The sequence below is a fragment of the Fukomys damarensis genome, unplaced genomic scaffold (genome assembly GCF_012274545.1).
Source record: "Fukomys damarensis isolate Sample0158 unplaced genomic scaffold, DMR_v1.0_HiC HiC_scaffold_11, whole genome shotgun sequence".
Taxonomy (NCBI): Eukaryota; Metazoa; Chordata; class Mammalia; order Rodentia; family Bathyergidae; genus Fukomys; species Fukomys damarensis.
Window position 1 is genome coordinate 21,063,788 of NW_022900923.1, and position 20,856 is coordinate 21,084,643.

General features: G+C 36.1%; 1 protein-coding gene across 7 annotated transcripts in view; it reads left to right on the plus strand.

The window, feature by feature from the left end:
• The window catches only part of Rasal2 (RAS protein activator like 2), a 299,612-nt gene that overhangs the window by 234,603 nt on the left and 44,153 nt on the right, over positions 1-20,856 (plus strand). For all 7 annotated transcript variants that reach the window (XM_010630221.1, XM_010630215.3, XM_010630216.3 and 4 more), the window contains one exon: positions 5,224-5,333. In XM_010630221.1, the coding sequence (XP_010628523.1) occupies positions 5,224-5,333 (110 nt within the window). The remainder of the gene's footprint in view (positions 1-5,223; positions 5,334-20,856) is intronic.

The window sequence follows — 20,856 nt, forward strand, 5'->3', positions numbered from 1 at the left end:
GCTTCACAAGCAAGGTCCCGAGTTTGATCCCTGGGACACACACATACATACATACATACATACATACATACATACATACATACATACCAAAAAAGGAATACTAGAGATGAAAACCATGTAACACAGTTAAGGAATGTCTTTGATGAGCTTATTAAGAGAAAGGACACAGCTGAGGAAACAATCTCCACGACTGAGGACATCTTAGTAGAAACCACTAAAAGTGAAAAGAAAAAGCAAAACAAAACAAAAAGCAGGAGGAGAGGGGAAGAGAAGAGACCTAGAGGAAACTTAAGTGCATCCATATTACTAAGTAGAAGAAGTCAGTCCAGCCTAAAGTCTACCTACCACATGATTCCAGCTGTCTGATATTCTGGAAAAAGTAAAACCATGAAGTCAGTAAAAAAAAAAAAGGTCAGTGGTTGCTAGGAATTGGGCTGCTAAGGGATAAATAGGTGGAGCACAGAGGATAGTTTGGACAGTGAACATACTCTACATCATACTGTAATTGTATTTTCACACAATTGTAAATGTGAATATCATCCTGCATTTGTCCAGAACCATTAGGTTCGATCAAACAGTCAAGTTTGGATAATAATGTCAGTGCCGATTCACATTCAGTGGTTGGAACAAATGACCATCTTTGGAAGGTTTGTTAGTTACTTTTCTCCTGTTGCTGAGACAAGGTATCCAACACCCAAAGTTAAAGGATGAAAGGTTTATTTAGCTTATACTTTGTAGAGGTTTCAGTCCATAATTGGCTGTCTCCAAGGCAGGGTGGAAGAGCTGCAACAGTCCATGGTGGACAGATAGTAGCAAAGCAACAAGAGACCTTAACAGCGTCTTTCTTGCCCCTTTCATCTTATTTAGCCTAGGCCAGGTGGCCCTCATGCCCTTAATTCTAGTGCCCTCGTGCCCATCCCCACCATGAATCAATCACACATTCTAGATTCAGCCACTTCCAAAATAGCCTACTACATGAGGCTTTCGGGGAACATCTGGAAACAAACCATACAGTAGGGATGTTGATAACAGAAGTGGCAATACATGGGGAAGAGAGGCTGTGGGAACTCATTGTATCTTCCACTCAGTTTGTTATCATTTGTCTATTCATTTTTGTGAAACTAGAACTGAGTTTAAAAGTCTTCTCTGTGCTTCTGTCTTGTGAAAGAAATGTTAAGGAATTGGTGTCATTTCTTCCTTAAATATTTGGTAGAATTCACTGGTTGATCATCTGAACCTGATGCTTTTTATTTGTAAAGGTAATTAGTTATTGATTCTTTGGGGAGAGTTGTTTTGTTTTGCTTTATTATCATCTTAAAGTTCATGGGAATCTGTAGTGATGTCTCCTCTTTAATTTCTGATAAGGTAATTCATGTTCTCTTTTTCTTAGCCTAGATACAGGCTTATTGATTTGGTTGCTCATTTCAAGGAAGCAGCTTTTTGTTTGATTTTTCTCAGTTGAGAAAATTCTGTTTTGTTTTGCTGATTTCTGCTTTAAATTTTATGTCTTTTCTTGTGCTTCCTTTGCTTTTAATTTTTCCTTCTTTATCTAGTTTCCTAAGGTGAAAACTTAGATTATTGATTTTAGGTCTTTCTTCTTGTCTAATGCATATATTCAACACTATACTATAAGTTCCTTCCTTAACACTGTTTTCACTGCATCCTACCATTTTAGGTGTGATGGGTTTATTTTCATATAGTTAACAGTGTCTTTTAAATTTCTATTTCTTCTTTGACCCATATGTCATTTAGAATTGTGTCATTTGTTCTCCATGTATTTTCTAGTCCTATTTCTGTTACTGATTAATAGTTTAGTTCAACTGTGATCTGAAAGCAGATAGCATATTATTTCTGTTCTTTTACATTTAAATATGTTTTATGACCTAGAATTGGGTCTATCTTTTGAATATTCCCTGTGACCTTCAGAAGAACATGTACAGGTATTTTGCTGTTGTAGGATGAAATAGCCTAGAGATATCAATTATACCTAGTTGATTGATGGCGCAGTTCAGTTCAGCTATGAGTTTACTGGTTTTCTACGTGCTCAGTTTGCTCATTTCCAACAGAGGGGTTATTGTCTTAGTTATTTACTCATTGATGGAACAAAATACCCAACACCCACAAGTTAAAGGATGAAAGGTTTATTTCAGTTCACAGTTTGTAGAGGTTTCAGTCTATAGTCAGCTGGATCCAAGGCAAGGTGAGTTGGCAGAGAGGCACGACATGACAATCAGAAGGCAGCAAGTTTTCCTTCTTTCCCATTTTGTTCCATCCAAGCTACAAGCCTATTGGTTGGTGCTTCTCACACCCAGGGTGAATCTTCCCTCTTCAGTAAATGCATCATCCGCACCCAATAAGTGGACTAATTCCTCATCACACACCCATCATCCAGTATCATACACCTATAGTCCAGTCACTCCCCAAAGCCCACCACCTTATGAGCACATGAGGCTTTGGGGAGGACATCTAAATATAAACCATTACAGGTATCAAAGTCTTCAGCCCCAAAGGTGCATCTCTTTACTAGTTTTTGCCTCATATTTCCTTGATGTTCTAATGTTAGATACACATTCTAAATATTGTCATGTCTTTTTGGAGACTTGACCTTTTTATCATTTTTATCATTACACAATGCCCTTTTTAATCCTTTAAATTTTCCTTGTTTTCACCTCTCCTTTCTCTGAAATTAATATAGCTACTCATATTTTCTTTTGGTTGCTGTTAGCCAGGTATACCTTTTAATCTATGTGTGTCTATACTTAACTTTCGCTTCTTTTAGACAGCATATGGTTGGTTCTTGTTTTTTGATCCACTCTGACAATATCCTTTGATCGGTACATTTAGACTGTTGACATTCAAAGTGATTATTGACATAGATCACTATCTACCATATTTTTTACTGTTTTCTATTTATTGCCCTTGTTGTGCTCTGTTTTTGTCCTTCACTTCTTTTCTGATTTTCATAGTTTTAACTGGGCATTTTGCTTGATCCCATTTTTCTTTCTTCCTAGCATATCAGTTATATTACTGCTTTACTTTTTTTCATGGATGGGTTAGAGTGTGCTATATATGCTTACAACTAATCCAAGTCCACTTTCAAGAAATATTATACCTCTTTACAGGTATTGTGAGAACCTTATAACAAAATAATCTTAATTTCTCCCTTCCATCCCTTGTATAATTGGTCTTAATTCACTTTACTTACTTATAAATGTGTATGTGATATATACAAAAGCATTCATAATTGAATACATTGTTACTATTATTATTTTGAACATTGTTATCTTTCAAATCAATTAAGAATAAGAAAAATAAAAGGTTTTCTTTTTCCTTCGCTTCCTTCAATATCTTCTTTTCTATATGGATCCAAGTTTCTGACTTTTGTCCTTTTCCTTCTAAGAACTTCTTTTAACATTCTTGCCAAGCAGATCTGTTGGTAGCAAAGTCTCTCAGTTCTTGTTTGAAATCATCTTTCTTCTTCACTTTTGAGGGGTGATTTTACAAGGTGCAGAATTCTGGGGTGGTGTTTTTTGGGTTTTTTTTTTTTGTTTTTTTGTTTTGTTTTTGGCTTTTGGCTTTTGGCTTTTGGCTTTTTACTCTTACCACTTCAAATATTTTACTTCTCTCTTTCTCTTGCTTCCAAGGTTTCTACAAAATCAGGTATAATTCTTACCTTCATTCTTCTATACATAAAGTGGTTTTTCCCAGCCTGTGGCTTCTTTCAGGATTTTTTAAAAATTTAATTTTTTGGTATATTCTAGGTGGACAGTACTGTTACATTCATTACTCGGATCTTGTACCTTTACATGCCAGGTCTTGGTTCTAATTTAGGATTTTTTTTTTTAATATTTGATTTTTCTCTACTTTAAAATATGCATGAGTATAGTGGTTTTTGTTTGTTTGTTTGTTTTGACATTTATTAAGCATGACATTCTCTGGATCTTTGGTTTGTTGTCTGACATTAATTTGGAAAAAAGTCCATTCATTATCATTCTAGATATTTCTTCTGTTCCTTTCTTCTCTTTCTGGTATTTCTGTTAGGTATATGTTATACCTTTTATAGTTGTGCCACAGTCTTTGGATATTCTTTTCTTGTTTGTTTTTTGAAATGGTTTCGTATTATTTTTTGGAGGCTGTTATCGGTCACATCCTTGTGATCAGAGATTCTTCAGTATTAATTTTAAAATTCTTATGTTCAGTTACAAGCATCTCTAAGGCAGAATTTGTGTTTGTTTCATCTTTGATTCCTTTATAACTTCTGGCATAATTACATATACATAGACATTAAATACATTTTATTAAATAAGTGCTTTGAAATCTTAAGTATAAATCAAATAAATACCATAAAAAGGTGAAGTATTAGATAGGTGAACATTAATTATGACATTTTCAGACAACTGCTTAACTATATTTTTCTTAGAAATGTATTTATATATGATAATTGGTCAGGACCCTGGACTAAGTCTCCACTTACACTAATTATTTTTTAACCAACTTTAACAATCCTACTAGAATTCTATAATTTAGTCTAATGAGAAAATATGGTGACTCAGTCTGACTGAGTCATAGAAAATAGTAAATAAAGACTTTGCCTTAGAGGACTCCCCTGATGACACTGAAATTAGACCAGGCCCATGGCTGTCTCTAAGTAATATTGTACTTTTTAAAATACCTTTTTTGAGACTACCAACACATTACTTTGTATTACTTAGTAAACTCTTTGGAGAGCTTATGATAAAACTTCTTCTTTTCTCATTATTAGTATCTGTCTTATCCCCCAGTACACCAAGTACCACCTTCTGATTTTATGGTCTTTGTACATGCCATTCTCTTTACTTCTTTTCCCTTACTTTAGGAAATCATTGGCTACCATTTCTATTGAAATTGCTAATGCCATCTTCAGAAATAGGACAGTATTTGTCTATGCTGTTTTTAAAAAATATATTAGTAAAACTAGAAGATTTCCTACTATAACTATGTCCTTTAAGACATAAAAATTAGTGCTATCAAAAAGTTAAATTATCACAGAAGAAAAAAAAATTTCATCACATTGTCAAGTAATTTTAAGCAACAGCTTATGAAGTTTAAAAATCAATACTGGATTCTATTTCAGGTCTTCATTACAAAGATCTAACCCGTGCCCTTTTTTGGGCAAATTTAGTGTAGAAGGGAAAGGTCCCCTGTTGGTTCTCTCTTCCTTTACCTTCTGTATTTTCTTTCTAGGGATTCTTCAGCAAGCGCCTGAAAGGCTCCATCAAGAGGACCAAAAGCCAGTCAAAGCTTGACAGAAACACAAGCTTTCGGCTTCCATCCCTTCGTAATACAGATGAAAGGTAGGAAGTGAACTTGCTTAAAACAGAGAAAGTCATATTAGAATGGATTTTAATAATGCATTTGGCTTTCTCTAATTTTGCATCTATGACAATCAGAAAGATTTAATACAAAATTTACTTTGCTCACCAGGCATGATGATACACACCTTTGATCCTAGCACTTGGGAGGTTGAGATAGGAGGATCTCAGAAGTTTGAGGCCAGCCTGGGCTACATAGTAAGTTCAAGGCCAGCCTGAACTACATAGCAAGACCCTGTCTCAAAAAACTAACAAAAAACAAACAGAAATTTACTTTTTATCTTAATCATACTAAGACAAGATATCTAGCCAATTTAAGAATCTTATTATTACTAGAGAGTTTGTGGATACCTGAGCACTACTTACTACTTTGAAAATTAGTTACATTCTTTGTGCAGAGTCAAGCCCTAAGTGGTCAGACTTGAATTTTTTTTTTTTCCTGTAGAATGATTCTAAGCAATAGGTGATGAGTATGGCTAACACTTTTTGACATATATTGGATGCTGTATACACATTATGTTATTAATCTTTATAAAAACCTTACAGGTGAAATGCTATTATCATACCTATTACCTAAATACAGAATCTAAGGCACAGAAGGGTTAAGTAGTCTTGCCCAAGATTGTACAGCTAGTAAATAAAAAAGATGATATTTGAACTCGGATGAGTTGGCTCCAGGCGTCCATGATCTTCACTTCCATGTTGTTCTGTATGTATAAGTTGCAGTATTAGTCTTACGGTTTGCTGTCATATCCAGAAGACATGTAATGAAAAGAAAATGTGAATTTCAATAATTAGGACTAGCTTGAGTAATCTATAGATTACTGAGAGTGACATCCTTCTGAAATCATTGAATGTGTGCTAAGATACATTTTTAATATCTCATGCCTCCATAATACTCAGAATTTTAGAACTAGTGTTATATCATCACATCGTCGCCATCAGCATTATTTAGTGAGTGCTTGCTATGTGTCGGGCATCTTAAATCTCATGTAATAAAACCCTAGAAACTATTATTATCCTCATTTTACACATGAAAAACAGATGTAAAGGGATTGAGAAACTTGTTCAGGTCACACATCTACTAAATAGAGCTTAGATTAGAATTCAAGTGTGCATCATATCTGATGCTGTTACTTAGAGTTTGGGGTTTGGGAATTTTTGTTTTTTTCAGTGAGTGACATTATTTTCAATTACCTTCTTACCACATAGAAATAAAAATTATATATTTGGCAGGCTGAGAATTACTGTTTGTGTTTTACAGATGAAGGAATTGTTCTCCACAGTGAGTTGATGAGAGATGACTGTTTTTTCAGCTCTTATCTCTGAACCCTTATTAAATATCTTCATTGAAATTTACAAGTTACTCAATTTGCAGTTTGTCTCATCTCATATGTCTTTCAAGGGCTTTTTCATTTTTTATTTAATTTTTAAATTAAATGGATTTTAACTGATCTATAAAAAATAATTTTTATATGAAGGGATATCATGTGATGTTTTGAAGTATATATGTATATAGTAAATAATATTAGATGAGGTTAAATGTATTTATCTCCTCAAACATTTATTAGACATTGTTTTATGATCAAACTTTCAAGATCTTTGCTTCTAGCTTTTTGAAATGTACAGCATACTGTTATCTATAGTCATCCTACTGTACTTATCTGAGTGTAACTCAAATATCCATTGCTCAACATTTCCCTATCCATATTCCCCACTGCTGCTCTCTTCTGCCTCTGGTAACCACCACTGTACTCTCAACTTCTCTGAAATCAGTGATCTTGAGATCATGCAGCGCTTGCATTTCCATTGCTTATTTCACTTAATATAATTATCCCTAGTTCCATCCATGTTGTCACAAATGACAAGATTTCATTCATTTTTATAGCTGAATAGTACTTTATTGTGTGTGAATCATATTTTCTTTACCCATTCATCAGTTGGTAGGCACTTGTTTCCATTTTCTTGGCCATAGTGAGTAGTGCTGTGATGAACATGTGAGTACAGATCACTCTTTTGTAACTTGTGACAGATCTAGTTTCATTTTTCTGCATATGGCCATCCAGTTTTCCCAGCACTATTTATTGAAAAAACTATGCATTCTCCAGTGTGTGTTCTTTGCACTTTTGTCAGAAATCAGTTGGCTCTGGGCTCTCTGTTCTTTTGGCTGATCTGTGTGTCTATTTTTATGCTAATACCATGCTGTTTGGTAACTTCAGCTTTGTAGTATGTCTTGAAGTTAAGGGAGTGTAATGCTGTTTTCTTTCTTTCTTTCTTTCTTTCTTTCTTTCTTTCTTTCTTTCTTTCTTTCTCTTTCTTTCTTTCTTTCTTTCTTTCTTTCTTTTTGCTCAAGATGGCATTGGCTATTTTGGTTATTTATGGGTGTGTGTTCTGTGTGTTTGTGTGTGTAATTGCATATAAACCTTAGAAATTTTTTTCTAGCTCTGTATTGAATCTGTGGATTACTTAGATAGTATGGACATTTTAACAGTGTTTCTTCCAATTCATGAACACATAATGTCTTTTTACTTTTTAGTGTCTTCTTCCATGGCTTTATCAACATTTTATAATTTCCATTTTTGGCATCTTTCACCTTTTTGGATAAATTTATTTTTAGTTATTTTATTTGTAGCTGTTGTAAATGGAATTGCTTTCTTCATCTGTACTTCAAATCATTCACTATTGGCATATAACAGTGCTGCTGATTTTTGTATGTTGATTTTTGGCCTGCAACTTTGATGAATTCATTTATTGTAATAGTTTTTGTTTGTTTTGGTTTGTGTGTGTGTGTGTGTGTGTGTGTATGGTACCGGAGATTGAACTCAGGACCTTGCACTTGAGAGGCAGGCAGCAGCACCTCTGAGCTAAATCCCTGGCCCTATTTTAGTTTTTTGGTAGATTTGGGGAATTCCTGTATTTGAGACCATGTCACAATTTAACTTCTTCTTTTCCAATTTGGATGTCCTTTATTTCTTTCTTTTGTCTGATTGCTCTGGCTGAGACTTTTAAGAACTATGTTAAATAAAAGTGGTAAAAGTGGACATCTTTATCATATATATATATATTTAAGCTACCTGCTCCCCCGACCCCATACCAGGGATCAAACTCAGGACCTTGTGCTTGTGAGCCAGGTACAACACCACTGAGCTAAATCCCTGGCCCCTAGAGATTTTATATTTTTTATTCAATTTTATTACTTGTTATTGGCCTTTTCAGTCTTGCTAAGTGTATGTGTCTACAAATTTTCTGTTTTTTCTAGATTATGGTTGGTATATGGTTGTTCATAAGAATTCTAGTGGTCTTTTGTCAAAGGAACCAACCATCCTCACTGGAGGAAAAATAGCCTCTTTAATAAATGGTGTTAAAGACATGGGCACAGGAGAAGACTATGAACAAATCTTCAGCATCACAAGAACTTGCACAAAGAATCAACAAACTGGGATCTCGTATTAAAAAGTTTTTGTAGTGCAAGAAAAATCACCAGCAAAGCTAAGAGACAACCTACAATGTAGGAAAAAAATTTTACCAGCTACTCCTCAGATAAATTACTACTATCTAGAATATATAAAGAACTCAAAAAAAAATCAGAAACCCCCAAATGCAAAGACCCAGTTCATTTCAGTCATTTCATCTGAAATGAACAGATATTTCTCAAAGAAGAAAAAGCAGCAAATAAATATATGAAAAAGTGTTCAACATCACTGGTCATTCAAGAGATGCAGTTGAAAACGACACAGATTCCACCTCACCCCACAAAGAATGGCTGCTGTCAAGAAATCAAACAATTAACAAATTCTGGTAGGGTTGTGGAGAGAAAGGAACGCTTCTCCATTCTTGGTGGGAGTGAAGACTGGTGCAACCACTGTGGAAATCAATATGGAGATGCTTCAAAGAACTAGGATTAGAGGTTCCATTTGACCCTGCTATCCCTCTGTTGGGTATCTTTCAAAAAGAATTAAAAGACTCATACCACAATGATATATGTGCACCCATGTTTTTAGTGGCACAGTTCATAATAGCTAAGACTTGGAACAACCCAAATGCTCATAGCTGGAGACTGGATAAAGATGTGGTTTTTTATAAAATGGAGTACTACTCAGCCATAAAAAATGAGAAACTAGAGACATTTATAGCTAAATGGATGCTCATTGAGGCTATACTCTTAAGTGAAATAAATAGAACACACTTGAGTAAATACCGAATAGTTTCTCTGTTGTGAAAAACTAAAAGTGTAAATAAGCTTCAAATGGTATAATTGAGAGTGTGAAATAGGAAGAAAATGGCTAAAGGGGAAGTGGGAAGTGGGGGAAAGAAAATAAAGAAAAAGGAAAAAATGGAAACAAAGTCTTTGTAAACAGGGAAGGGTGAAGTGGGTGAAGGGAGGGCAGGGTTATGGGAAAAAACAAGAACCAAGACATATCATGTAAAGGTACAAGATCCCAATGACGAATGTAACTGTATTGTTTGCTTTAAATGTACCAATAAACTGAATGGGAAAAAAATAATTTCTAGTGTTCTTTTGTATTTCTCTTTTATCAGTTGTAATGTTTCCTTTCTCATCTTTTTTTTTTTATTAGTCTTCTCTTTCCTTTTCTTAGTCTAAATAAAGATCTATTCTGGTTATTTTTCAAAGAACTAGATTTTCATTTCATTAATCTTTAGGGTTTTTTTTTTTTTTTTTTTTGGTCTTCATTTATTTCTACTCTGATCTTCATTATTTCTTTCCTACTAATTTTGAGTTGGCCTTCTTGCTTTGGTTGTTGTTGTTTGAGACAGGGTCACACTATGCAATTCAGGATGGCAATGAACTCATTTTGTAGCTTAGGCTAGCCTTGAATTTGCAGTGATCCTCCTGTCTCAGCCTTCTAAGTGCTGGGAGTACAGGCATTAACTACCACACCCAGCTTGAGTTTGGATTTTTTTTTTCTCTCTCTCTCATTGAGTTTAGTGGTACATTTTAGAAATACAGTATAGTTCCATTCATCATTGGGATTTTTGTACCTTTACATGATAGGTCTTGGTTCTCATTTTTCCCCTTGTCCCTGCCCTCCCTTCACCCCCTCCTCCCCTCCCCATTTACAAACACTTTATTTCCATTTTTTCATTTTCTCATATTTTTTCTTTTCCCTTATTACCTTTCCCCTGCCCTTCCCACTTTCCCTACACCTTTAGCCCTTTTCTTCCTATTTCACATTGTCAATTATCTCATTAGGATCTTATGTACTATTACAGTTTATTCACACCAGAGAAACTATTCGGTATTTATACATGTGTGACTTATTTATTGCACTTAGGAGTATATGCTCAATATATATCCATTTTCCTATGAATGAATCTAATTTCTCATTCTTTATGGCTGAGTAGTATTCCATTTTATAGAAAAACCACATCTTCTTTATCCAGTCTCCAACTAATGGGCAAATGGGCTGTTTCCATGTTTTAGCTATCACAAACCATGCCAATATAAACATGGGTGAGCATATATCACTGTGGTGTTTTAATTCTTTTGCGAAGATACCCAGCAGAGGGATGGCTGGGTCAAATGGAACCTCCAGTCCAGGCTCTTTGAGGTATCTCCATATTGATTTCCATAGTGGTTGCACCAGTCTGCACTCCCACCAACAATAGAGAAGGGTTCCTTTCTCCCCAGAACCCCGCCAACATTTGTTATTGTTTGATTTCTTGATAGCAGCCGTTCTTTGTGGGGTGAGATGGAATCTCAGTGTTGTTTTCATCTGCATCTCTCCAATGACCAGTGATGTGGAACATTTTTTCATATGTTTACTTGCTGTTTTTACTTCTTTGTCTGAGAAATGTCTATTCATTTCAGATGCCTATTTTTGAATTGGGTCTTCATATTTGGTGGGGGGGCTGATTGTTTTGAGTTCTTTATATATTCTAGATAAGAGTCCTTTGAGGAGCAGCTGGTAAAAATTTTTTCCGACATTGTAGGTTGTCTCTTAGTTCTGTTGGTGATTTCTTTTGCAGTGCAGAAGCTTTTTAATAAGATGAGATCCCAGTTGTTGATTCCTTCTGCTAGTTCCCGTGCTACTGAGGATTTGCTCATAAAGTCTTTTCCTATGCCAATGTGAATTTTGTTCTTGTTTTTCTAGTTCCTTGAGCTATAGCAGTAGGTTGTTTAGTTGAGATAATTCTACTTATTTGATGTAGGCATTTACTGCTAGCAGCTTCCCTTAGCTTTTCCTATGTCTAACTTCACTTTCATTTGTTTGGACTTCTCTGTTTTAAGGTAGTATTTAAAAATATGATCATTCCTTTTCTTAGTTTCCTATAATTCTATATTTTCATCATTTCAAACCATTTTATAAAAAAACTCAATAAAATAGAATGACAGTTTTTTTTCAAATTATTGATTTTTAAGATCAAGGATTTTCTGTATCACACTCCATTAAATAGCTACTTTCTTTTTTGCAGGGGGTATGGGGGATTGAACTTGGGCCCTTGTGCTTACGAGGCAGGCGACAGAACCACTGATCTAAATCCCCAGCCCCAATAGCTAGTTTCTTAAAGTCTGCAGCATCATGTAGAAACTTTGGAAATGAGAAGTTTTTTTAATAAGTATTCTTTATTTTTTAACCTTGTGCTAAATATTGCTTTGATAGTCTTAAAGTGTTTTCACCTATTCCATTTTGTTCACCTATTGAGAATTGTTAGATTGAATTACCACGAGATTTTATTTTTCTAGAATCCCTTAGATTGCTATTACATAGTTAGTACATTTTTAGCCTTTCCTGTATATATTATGTGACTTCTGTGCTGTTATACTTCAGTCAGGAACAATTATATCAAGTACAGCACAATAAAAAGGTGCTGCTAAGTCTCAAATATTAGATAGCATTTTTATTTTTTATATCCATTTAAATTACAAGGGTTTCTGCTATAGAAATTGTTTCAAAAACATTATTCTTTCTCTGTTAGGATGTATACACTGTGATGAAAGTATCATATTTTTTTTTAAATAGAATTCAGGTCTCTGAAGATATAGATGATTAGAACTAATGTAACAAGATATTACTCAAATGAGTTATTGGAATTAGTACCCTTACAGGTACAATGAAAGATTTTCCAGAAACTTCTGGTTTTCTTGCTGAAGTCAAGCTATTTCTTCTGAAATGGAAGTGTCTAGATCTAAGTAGCAAAACATTTCTATTCTAGTTAAATCTAGTAAGAGTGACATTTCACTTTTTAAATTATGCAAATAAATATGTGCATCCTTGGTTTTGGGTGTGGGCGGAGGTTCAGTGTACAGTCTCACATTTTGAGAACTACATCATTAGAAAGCTTCATCACTGTTTGACCATTGTACAGTTCTTACACAAACCTAGATGGTGTAGCCTACTACACGTTTAGGCTATCTGCTATACCCTGTTGCTCCTAGACTACAAACCTCCCACAGTAGTATTTATGTATCTAAATGTATCGAATAGAAAAGATACAGTGAACATAAAATATGAAATATTTTAAAATTATATACCTGTATAGGGAACCTAATGTGAATGGAGCTTGTAGGACTAGAAGTTACTCTGAGTGAGTGGTGAGTAAATGTGAAGGCCTAGGATGTTACCATGCATTGCTGTGGAATTTATAAACACTGTACAGTTAGGCCATACCAAATTCATAAAAAGTTATTTTCTTTATTCAGTAATAAATTATTCTTAGTTTATTGTAACTTTATAAAATTTAAATTTTTAAACTTGCATAACAGCCTAAGATACAAACACTTTAAACAGTTGTAAAAAAATACATTCCTTATATCTTTATTTTGTAAGCTTTTTTCAATTTTATTTTTTTTAATTGTTTACATTTTTAACTTTCTGCTAAAAACTAAGAGACAAACACAGGCAGTAGCCTATCCCTACATTGGTCAAGATTATCAGTGTCATTGTCCTCTTTATTTTATTTATTTATTTATTTTTTAAGTTTTCTAAGACAAGGTCTTGCTCTGTGGCCCAGGCTGGCCTCAAATTTGCTGCAAGCCCTCCTGCCTCAGCCTCTCCAGTTTTGGGATTACAGCCATTTACCACAAAGCCCGGCTGTCTTCCCTCTCTACATGTGGAAGGTCTCCTGAGCAGTTACACATGAAGCTGTCCTCCCCTGTAATAACAGTGCCTTCTAGCTTCCCTCCTGAAGGACCTGCCCGAAGCTTTTGAGTTGGTGTCAGTCTTTAGAAATATGTCCATGGTGGCTTGCTTGATTTAACTTCACTCATAGCTTTGCTTGTGGGCAAACAATCCACCATCAACAATCATCTCTCTTATTTAAAACCTATTAGGGTTGGGCGTCAGTGTTTTTAACCTTTTGTGTGTGTGTGTGTGTGTGTGTGTGTGTGTGTGTGTGTGTGTGTATCAGGGATCAAACTCATTTCCTTGTGCTTGCGAGGCAGGTGGCAGAACCACTGAGCTAAATCCCCAGCCCTTTAAACTTTTAAAAGAGCTTGTTATTGATTCCAAAAGCTTATCCCAAAACCTCCCTTGTGAATTCTCTTGGGTTTCTTTGTTTTCCTGCAGTTTTCTTTTCTTTTGCCTTTTGTTCAACTATGCGTTTACTAGATTACAGGAATTTCTTAGCTCCATTCTAATCTTATGAGAACACTTTCACAGATGTGGCATATAACTGTGTCAGAACGTAAAAAGCTGAGTTCCTTCTTCATCTCCTCAACATAAATAACTTAATTAACATTGTATTTGTAAACCTGTTTAAAAATCTGTTTCTTGTGTTTTAAAATCCTGTCTCCAAATTACAAAGAAGTTTTTGTTTTTCCTTTGCTCTAATATATCAGTCTTTTTCTCTGTGATTTATTTGCCTGGTCAGATTGACTAAAAAACATCAGAGGCCAAAGATATGTTTCTTATTCAGTTCCTCTTTATGATTTTAGGAAAATCACTTTGTATCTCCCTTTATCAAGAGAAGAAAATAATTTACCTGGAGATAAGAGTACAGTGTAACGAAATAGTGATTGTGATATTTTCCTCAAGGTTTTTGAGGAACAGAAAACTTACCTGAACTTGTAACATTTTACAAAGATAAATTTGTTCTCATAAAGTCTGAGTTATTACTCTGAGATAGCAGAACATTTTTATGTGAGTCAATTTCATCTAAAGAAGGTTTATTGATATGGTAAGCTGTGTGAAATACATATGGCCTTGATTGATCAAAAAGACCAGGTCTGTCTTGTCAGTAGTGCACAAGTTATAAACTCTGAGACCCTAGTAAGACTTGCCACCAGTGCTGCTTTTTTTAATTTATAATGATCCTTAAACTTGAGTTTGCTTTGGTGGAACATAATACATGTAAGCCTATATTACTCTTCTTAATAGCTGTATTCTTAGTAGGAAAAAGGGAAGTTTTGACAAATAATTAATATTTTTAAAAACCAAACTTCTTTTATACATAATGTATCTAATGTGTGGCAATTAATTATAATCTAGTTGTTATGTATTGCAAGGGAATATAGAGAACCAAAGACATAACCCCTAATCTCAAGGAGTCCAGAAAAGTTAGGTAAATGGGCAGAAGCAATCAGTGGTGATGAACCTATAGCACGTATACCACAGTGGGCTGTTTGTATCATTGAAAGCTCTAAAAGGTTCGCCATTACTGGTATAGGTGAAGGAAAATACTTCTTGTTGGGTGAGTCAAGAAGGACCTTAGAGAGCATTCACCTATTATTTGAACCTTAAAGGAGAGATACATTTTGAACACAGAAATGAACACAAGGGGATAGTTTTCTTTGAAATGGAAATAGAGGCAGAGAGTAAGAAATTAGAGAGATTAAAAAGAAATCATTAATAGTTCATAATATGATAAAGTGAAAGGAAGGAAAAGTAAAGTTCCAATTCTTAAGTTGTTAGGTAAAGAAAGGCTTTTTGTGAGGGGGGAGTCTTAAAATTTACACAGTACAAGAAGTAGAAATATAGCTGAATACAGCACTCAGTTTATAATCCCAGCACTCTGGGAGGCTGAGGTAAGAGGATCCAAGTTCCAGTCCCACATGGGCAATTTAGCGACCTAGTGAAACTCTGCCTTAAAATAAAAGAAGGTCTACAGATGTAACTCAGTGTGAAGTACTCAATCTCCAGTACCACAAAGAAGGAAAACGAGGAGAAGTAGAAACTATATCTTTAATAAAATCAGGAGCGGGGTGGGGATATAGCTCAATGGCAGTATGCATTCCTGGCAAACTCAAGGTCCTGAGTTTGATCGCTGGTTTAAAATAACAAAACAAAAAAACCCAGAAGAAATCCAAATGATAGGAATCAGAGGATGATCAAATATAGTTTCCCGTAGAAGGAAATTCTGAAATCTTGTCACTTAGGATTTAGATTAGCTGCTAATTAACTAGCACTATAATCACTGAAACAAGTGAGAATTATTTTTTCTCATGTAGAGAAAGTCTCACTGGCTGTGGTAGGGCACACTTGTGATCCCAGTACTCAGGAGTTTAAAGCAGGAAGACTGCCACAATATGAAGGAGGCCTGAAAACAACAAAACAAAACAACAGAGAAAAAAGAGAAAAAGATAAAGGAAATCAAAGTCTAGAGTCAAGTTGGGCAGTCTAGCACAAGTCTGCTATCTTTAGGATCTTCAAGAATCTGTTTATGGACACGGAATAGCTACTGGAACTCCACCTATCACATGCATTTCTCAGACACCAGAAAAGAAGGGCCCATAAAAGAACACCTGCCTTCCATCTCAGTTATCTTTCTTTAAAAAGATTTCCCTGAAACCATATCCAGTGACTTCTACTTATATCTCATTGCTACCATTTTCTGCAAGGGAGGCTTGGAAATTTTATACTTGGGTACATTATTACCCCCAGCAATACAGGAATCTGGAGTTTTGTTTTCTTTTCAACCCAGGGACTCAGGCATATGAGGCAAGTACTTTACCACTGAGCTACATCTTCAGCCCCTTCTATTTTATATTGAAACACTCCTGCTAAATTGCCCAGGCTGGTCTTGAATTTAGGATCCTCCTACCTCAGTTTACAAAGTAGCTAGAATTATAGGCATGCATCGCCACACCTGGCTAGGAATCTCATCTTGAGGTGAGATAGTTATTGGGAAGATAGCTATTAATATTTGCCATAGTGGGAAGCGGATTTAGCTGCCAACCCCTAGAATTCTGAGAAGGTTCTACCCTTCCAGCAGTAGAAGGCTTACACTTTTCATATAGCAATTTAAAGAAACTAAACTGCCCCAGATTAAAAAAAAAATATTGTAGATACTGTTACTTGAGTTCTCCTGTTAAAATCCTGGCTGGTAAGCCCAAAAGAAAGAAAAAACAGCCCCTTGTTACGTTGCTACCTTCTGGCCACCATAAACTTTCTTTCTTCCAAGCCACCCTGTCTTGGAGCCAGCAGATTATGGACTGAAATCTCTACAAACTGTAAGCCAAATAAACTTTTCCCCCTTTAACTTTGGGTATTGAATATTTTGTCTCAACAACTAAGTAACCAAGTAACTAAGACACAGTTTGGAACCAGAGAAGTGGGGTTGTTGCTGTGACTGTGCCTGACCATGTGGTTTATGAGCTTTTGGGATAGGCTTATGCAAAGAGTTTGGAAAGATTTGGAGATTCTGGTCAGATCTCAGAAGACCAGAAAGCCAGTAAAGACCAGGCTCAGCGAGAGTTTCTGCTGGGAAGAACTGCATAGGATGTTGGACTCCAGATGATGTGCATATGCGTTGTCAGAAAGTTTGTCTGTATTTTGCTTGAGTCCAGAGGCTTTGCCTAAGGCTGAGATTAAGGGTGGCAGACTAATTAATCTGGAAGAAGAAATTATAAGGTAGTCTAATGTTGAGGCAATAGCATGGCTATTATTGGGGGCTTTTAGCCAGATGTATGTTGAGAGTCAAGAGCAAAGAGCCCGGAAGAACAATTTTAAATGTTAGACATTTGGCCAGAAAGAAAGCTCCAGTGAAGCTATGGACTTCAAAGATAGAGTAGTGGGAACTTGATTGCTGAGAAGGAATAGGAGAATAGAAAAGATAGCCTAAGGGCATCACAAGAAGCAGAAGGACTCCACCCTTAGCAGCTTCAAAATTGCAAAAGTGAAGGACTTTGCTTTGAGAAGACAGTCCCAGAGCACCATTTTCCAGAATGGTGGGAGGCCTAGGGAATTTCCTCAGGATTTGGTTTCATAGGCACTGGGCCCCTACAACCCAAAGAAAAGAAAGCCTGGCTACTGCTCCAGCTGGCATTATCCATGTGGTACTGGTTTTAGGTGCATGCAGAATGCAAGAGTTGAGAGGTCAGGAAGGCTTCTACCAGGATTTCAGAAGGCAACCTAGGAGGCCAGGCAGTTGTGCCCCTGAGAGGACAATGTGAAGCCAGAGGTACACTGGAGACCTCAGAAGATTGGAGAAGCTGGGAATGTGGATCCTCTGAGGAAACTGCAAGGAGGGAGCAGAGCTGGCCCCAGAGATCCATAGGACTACAACCACCAGAAATGTCGTAGGGGCAGAGTTCCTCAAACTCTGTGTAGTTCACAGATTGCCAGGGATGCTGGGAGTGGAGCTGTGGGATTTAATGTTTGCCCTGCTGGATTTTGGTCTTATTTTGTTCCCATTTCTTGCTATCTCTATTTGTAACCTTGGGAATGGAAATGTCTATCTTGTGCCATTGAATGTTGGAAGTGTTTGACTTTCTTTTCATTTGTACTGCTGCTGGAAGCTAAGAATTTGCCTTAAATCTCAGAGGGGACTTTTTCAGCAGTGTAGAACTATTAGGATTTGGCAACTCTTGGAGACGGACTAAATTCCTTTTTCATAAAAGAATGTATATGAGTGTTTGAGAGACCAAGGCTGTAAGACTTAAGTCTCACTTTTACTCCTGGAGCGTGAACAGCCAAGAGGCTTCCACGATGCTGGGCTCAGAAGCTCAGCGAGGCTCCAGGAGCTTGTCGGACAGCAAGAGTCACCCAGGAAGGAACACACCAGGCAAGTTGGCAAATAGACCTTTGTTAGTCTGGCCAGACGGCACTCCCCAAGCCAAGTAGCTCAGAGAAGCGGCCAGCTCAGAAACAGAGACCATTTTATATAGGGCTGAGGGGGGGTTTACACTTAAAACTTACAGGAAGAGGACAAAGGCAAAGAATCAGTTGATCTGAGCTAGTGGTCATCAAGCATATACTTGACCGTCATGTACTAATGATCAGCAGATCGATTATCCATTATTCCATTTACAACTTAGATTATAATGTTCAGAACATTCAACTACAGGCAAGTAAGGAGTGGCGTGATTTGTGTTGGGTCTCTGTGTTCACTACAGTTTCCATTTAGTTTCCCAGCTACTTCAGAGCAGTTACCTAACAATTCACAATTAATCATTAGTTATCCTATAAGGGATGGGGGGGAGGCGACAGTCTCTAGGTCGTTTGCTGGTCAACATGGAGTCGCTGTGGTTCAGTCAGGCTCTTACAAGGGCCAGAATGTTATGGCTTGTGTCTGTATCTTCTCCCAAAGCCTCCTGTAAATGAAGTGGGGCTATTTCAGAGATGGCTAAATCTGGAGTGTGTGATGCTGTGATTGAGGCATGTGATTACGAAACCAGTACGCTGATTGGTTTGGCACCATCCTAATTCAGGTCCCCCTGTTGCTTTGCTACCTTCTGGCCACCATAAACTGTTTCTCCTCTGCCAGGCCACCCTGCCTTGGAGCCAGACAATTATGGACTGAAAATTCTGTAAACTGCAAGCCAAGTAAACTTTTCCTCTTTTAATGGGGGGGGGGCTGTCTACACAAAAACTTTCACATTAATGTTCATAATAGCATTATTCGTAATAGTCAAAGGGATAATGACCCAAAAGTCCATTAGCTGATGGATATACAAAACATGATATATCCATATAACAAAGTATTAGCCTTTTCTAAAAAGGAGTAGAGAACTAATACATGCTACCTCTGTATGTATGAATGTTTTCAACTTTGGAAACATGTAAAGCTAGTCCTGGACTGGGGATATATCTTAGTGTTAGAGCACTTGACTAGCATGCAGGGGTTGCTGGATTCAATTCGCATCACTGAAGGAAAATTAGCAAGTGACCAATCACAAAGGACCACATATTGTATGATTCCATTTGTATAATATGGAAACTTCCATAATAGACAAATCTATAGAGACTGATTAATGGTTGCCAGAGCTGAGGATGCAGGGTAGAGAAAAGTGATGAATGAAGAATGACTTCTAACGGGTGTGTGGTTCCTTTTCAAAATTATGAAGATATTTTAATCTTAGGTTGAGTTGACTGCACAACTGAGTATACTGAAAAGTATGCTTTAAATGGGTAGATTTTGTGATTTGTGTCTCAGTAATAATGAGAAAATAAAATGGCTGGCCAAGAAGTATTCTTTAGTGCAGCTCACTAGTCTGTAAGCCTCGTTCCTTCAGCACACAAAATTCTGATTGACATTTTTTAGGGATTTACACTTAAATATAAACAGATAGTCAGTGTTCTTACAGTTACTGAGAAGTCTCCAAAATGAAAGACAGAAAACAAACATGTAAAAGAAGGGAAAGAGAACCTAGAAGAAACAGTGATGTACTGAGCCAAAAACAATTTTAAGTAAAAGGAATATTCTCAAAAGATAAGATTATGCATCTGTGAAACAATAAGATGATATAAATATTAGAAAATCAGTGAAGAGTCTGTAAATTAATATGAGAACTAAAGTCAAGTCCACTTCCAGAAAATGGAATAGAAAGTGAAAGAATCAGCTTAGAGGATTGTAGGAAAGGAGAACAAAGAGAAACTTTGGGGAGGAAATTGTTAATGAAGTAATAATAAGAAAGTCTTCCCACACAAGAAAACATAAATGTCCAGATTAGAAAGTCCACAAAATTCCCAAGGTAGTGAATTTTTTGAAAAAAAAAATTGTAGTTTCTAGAAAGAAAGAAATGGATTGCATACAAAGGAGAATCTGTGTTTGTTTAGGAGGAGGGATTGAGAATGGCATTGGGATTCCCAGAGAAATAATAAAAACCAGAAATCATTTAAAAATCTTTAAAGTTCTGAGTGGAGATTATTTCCAACCCAATATTCCATATCCAGGGTAGTTCTTAAATGTCAACTAAATGTCAACTAAAGAATTTAGATTTTAGCTTTTAAACAATGAGGTATCTTTAAACATGTATGAACAAGAAAATGACAATAAACTGTGCTGTAGTTGACATGATCCAGCAGCATGGAATATGGAATTTCAAATCACTTAGTTTGCAGAGGTTTTGGGGGGACTAAGTTAGCATAAAGCTATTGTAAGATATAATGAAGCTAGAAGGAGATTAATGGCGTGGGATTAGAGAGGGAAAAAATAAGGTAGGAGGAACATTATAGAGAGAAAGCCAAGAGTGTGCCATAAAATTATTATTGTTTCACTGCCATCTAATCAGAAAAATGCCAGTAAAATTACTTCCTAGAATCCATATTGGCAGTATTTTTACACTAAAACCAAGTCTGTGGAAGGGTATTGATACATAAGACTC